At 52.9% G+C, this 3,502-nt stretch overlaps 1 protein-coding gene across 1 annotated transcript in view; it reads left to right on the forward strand.

The window, feature by feature from the left end:
- The window catches only part of CUX1 (cut like homeobox 1), a 269,606-nt gene extending 266,179 nt beyond the window's left edge, over positions 1-3,427 (forward strand). Inside the window, exons 22-23 of the mRNA XM_057373317.1 lie at positions 890-954; positions 2,043-3,427. Of these exons, the coding sequence (XP_057229300.1) occupies positions 890-954; positions 2,043-2,103 (126 nt within the window). The 3' untranslated portion in view covers positions 2,104-3,427. The remainder of the gene's footprint in view (positions 1-889; positions 955-2,042) is intronic.
- The last annotated feature ends 75 nt before the right edge of the window (positions 3,428-3,502 follow it).

A 3,502-nucleotide genomic window follows, 5' to 3' on the forward strand; every position in this document is an offset into this window, starting at 1 on the left:
AGGAGGAAAATTTATAAATATTACATGGCTAGAATGATCTTACATCATCTGAAGGGACTGAAATGCAGCACCCAGCACTGCCTGGGCTGGCACAAACTGGGTCCCACAGGGACTGGAGGAAGCCCCAGCTCCTCCATCCCCGTGGTGGCAGTGACATCTGTGCCACTGCTCCTGGGGGATGTTAATTACCCCTCATTTGGAGGTGTTGGTGTGGTTTCAGTGATTCCCTGGTGGGAGCAGCACAAATCCCCATGGCTTGAACAAATCAGTCGGGGGTGGGAGGGCTCCTCCCTCTTCCCAAAGCCCAGCCCTGCCTCTGCCTCCTCTGGGATGAAATCAYGGCAGCACGAAGGTAAAAAGGAACCAAGCCAAGCAGTGACCTTCCTTCAGCCTGGTCCAAAAATACATCTCCATCCCTGGGCAGCCTGAGCCTTACCCTGAGCCTCCCCAGCCAGGGCAGCGCTGTCCCAGTAAAAATAACCCACTGGGAAAGGTCATCCTGGGAGGRTGGAACACCCCAGGGCTCCCCACGCTGGTGATCATAAAATTTGGGTGGGAAGGGACCTTAAAGATCCTCCAGTCCCACCCTTGCCATGGCAGGGATACTTTCCATTGTCCCAGGGTGCTCCAGACCCTGTCCAGCCTGGCCTTGGACACTTCCAGGGATCCAGGGGCAGCCACAGCTTCTCTGGGCACCCTGTGCCAGGGCCTCCCCACCCTCACAGGGAACAATTCCTCCCCGATATCAAATCTAAACCTGCTCTCTGTCACTTTGAAGCCTTGTCCAGCCACTCCATGCCCTTGCCCAAAGTTTCTCTCCCTGATGGGMTGGCAGGGGATGGAGGTGGAAGCAGAGCTGATCCCATTGATCCCATTCCTTGCCGTGCAGGTGCTCTACAAAACCGCCTGGAGCGAGAGCGTGGGACGGGACTGCGCCGCCTTCTGCGCCAAGAAGTGAGTGAGGACACACTTGGGGCACAGCACATTTTTTTGTAGCACATTTTTGGGCACCTCTGTGCTGGAAACAAGGCCAGTTAATTGAGCTTTAAACCCACTGAGGATGGCAGGGAGAGAAGGTTCACAGATAGGGGCAGCCTCTTGTGTTGGGTGGGGCGTTCCCAAATCCTTCCCTGGGGGCACTCCTGGCCCGGGAGGGATCCTGATATGGGGAATGTGATCCTGGAGAGCGGGGTCAGAGCCGTGCCGTGCCTCCAGCCCCCTGCTGACCCCGGCTGGATGTCATGATCCACTTGACTTAAGCGGATGTCGTGAGAGGTTCGTTTTTGGAATGAAGAAAGAAAAGAAAACAAAAAGAAAAACGGGGGACAAAAGAAACGGGTGCAAAAGAAAACGGGGGACAAATATATATGCTTCAAATAATCAGGAACAATTTATTTGGGTATTTTGTGATAGAAGAGGGTGAGAGGGAGAGAAAGAGAGAAAGAGAGAGAGAGAGTATATAGCTACCAACAGGGCTTGAGGAGGTCTTCCGAAGTTCCACGGGGGTCGTCAGTCCGTTGGGAGAGATCTCCGAAGTGGTCTTCTCGGGGGAGACTTTTTATAGTCTTTTTCAAAGCGAGTGGTTGCAGGCCAGGAGGGGGGTTGCAAGTCATGGGTCGGCCACGTGGAACTGGCTCAGACTTCCCCCCTCCCCAAAGCAGGTGGTAGCAAGTCGGGCATGGTAACCTGATGGAGATTYGTGGGGCATGGAAAGAATCAGTAGGGAATGTTCTTTAAACAGAAGCCAGKGGTGCATGGGGGGGACTCGCTGTCCTGGAAGCTGAAAATAGTCACTCCACCTTGATTCGGCTCGGACCCCTTCAAGAAAAGAGTCCCCCCCCCTTTTCTTCCCCTCGGGTTTTTGGGGTGTTCAGTCGATAATCGTGAGACAGTCACRGATCTTCAGTACGGTCTCTCACACTGGGGCAGAGCACGGTGCTCATCCTCCAGGAATGACCCCTTGGAGCTGGAGCAGCTCCTACTCAGCCARCAGAGCCCCTCTCAGGGATCTCCAGGCTAACGTGGCTCTGCCCTCTCCCCAGGTACGCCGACCACCTCCACGAGTTCCACAGGAACGGGGACGYGGGGGACATGTGGCAGTGACAGCTGGACACGGTGTGGCTGCCCCGTCCCCCGCTCCTGCCAGCTGCTTTCTGTCGCTTTGCTTTCTGCTSTGTAGGATGAAGGCAGTGATCACCCCCTGCTCCCACCCTCGAAATTAAAAAATCCTCAGCTAAAGGAGAATCGTTTTCCAGCCCTGGAAGGGCTGCAGCAGTTCCTGTGCTTTCTTGATGTCCCAGAGAGCTCTGTTTTTACCAAAATGCATGGAAAATGCAAGAGCAGAGGCATTCCTCCCCCAGATCCTCATCTCCCTCCCAGCCTGTTTGCAGGCAGTGCAACACTGGGTGGGCTAAATCCAGCCAGAAATGGGGAGGGAAAGCAGCCTCCTGACCTTGCATTTTCAGGTGTTGTGCTTTTTGAGAATTCCCRTTTTGCTCCAGCTCTGGGGGCCTCCTGCCCGTGCTGCTCCTCCTGAGCTGGAGCCCTCGGTTTGGGAATCCTTAGGGATAATTGGGACTTAAAGGGCACGAAGGGAGGTGCTGCTGGTCAGGCCTGACCTCACAGGGATGCTCCAGACTCTCTTTGCTGAGATATTTCTGCCTCTTGTGAAACCACAAGTCAAATCAAGGAACTGCTGGTGATTGGGTTTGCTGGGTGATGAGCAYTGGGCTGCTAATTTGGGTTGATTTGGGGAAGCAGAGGTGATAGGAGACACTCCAATTAAAATAAGCAGGTGCCAGCAACCCCCCTTCCTGCTGTGACTGCATGGGGAGGGAAGGTATTAGCTCGTTAACGTGCTCCTCAATTAAAACTCCCCTCTGCAGCCACAAGAGCAGCGTTGTTCCCAATTAATATTTCATTGGAGGCTCCCATCTATTCCTATTCCTGTTGCTGGGGCCTCTAAGGGAGCGTGGAGGCAGGAAAGGCTCCACATCTGCCATGGGCAGCCGGGGCAAAATGTAAAATATTCCTAAACTGAGGGGAGGGATGAACCCCGAGGGACCAACCTGCACCTGCCCCGCTCAGCACAGGGGAAACRGAGCCCAAACACCCCCAGGATGTCAGTGAGGGGTGATGCTGCCATGGCTGGAACMCTCTCCATGAACTCATCAACTTCAGGACTGGGGGAGATGAGCTTTGGCTGTCTGAAAGCAGGAGCTGGGAAACACAACCCAGGGAAGGGTGGGCTGCTTGTTAGGGCTTTAGGTTAAATTTAGGGAAGGTTAAATTTGCTTTTTTTTAGCAGCTGTACTTGGAATTGCAAAACTTCTGCAGCTATTCACACTTGTACTCCTCATAAATGACTTAAAATAGACGTCGAGTTCTGTCAGACGAGTGATAAAATAAACTTTAGCCGTGCATTGACCGGGTGGCTTTTGTGCTCTACTTCCTTTTTTTTTTTTTTTTTTTTTTTTTTTTTTTTTTTTTTTTTTTTTTTTTT

This window comes from Malurus melanocephalus, unplaced genomic scaffold, assembly GCF_030028575.1.
Source record: "Malurus melanocephalus ecotype Western Australia unplaced genomic scaffold, MMel_1.1 scaffold_193, whole genome shotgun sequence".
NCBI lineage: Eukaryota > Metazoa > Chordata > Aves > Passeriformes > Maluridae > Malurus > Malurus melanocephalus.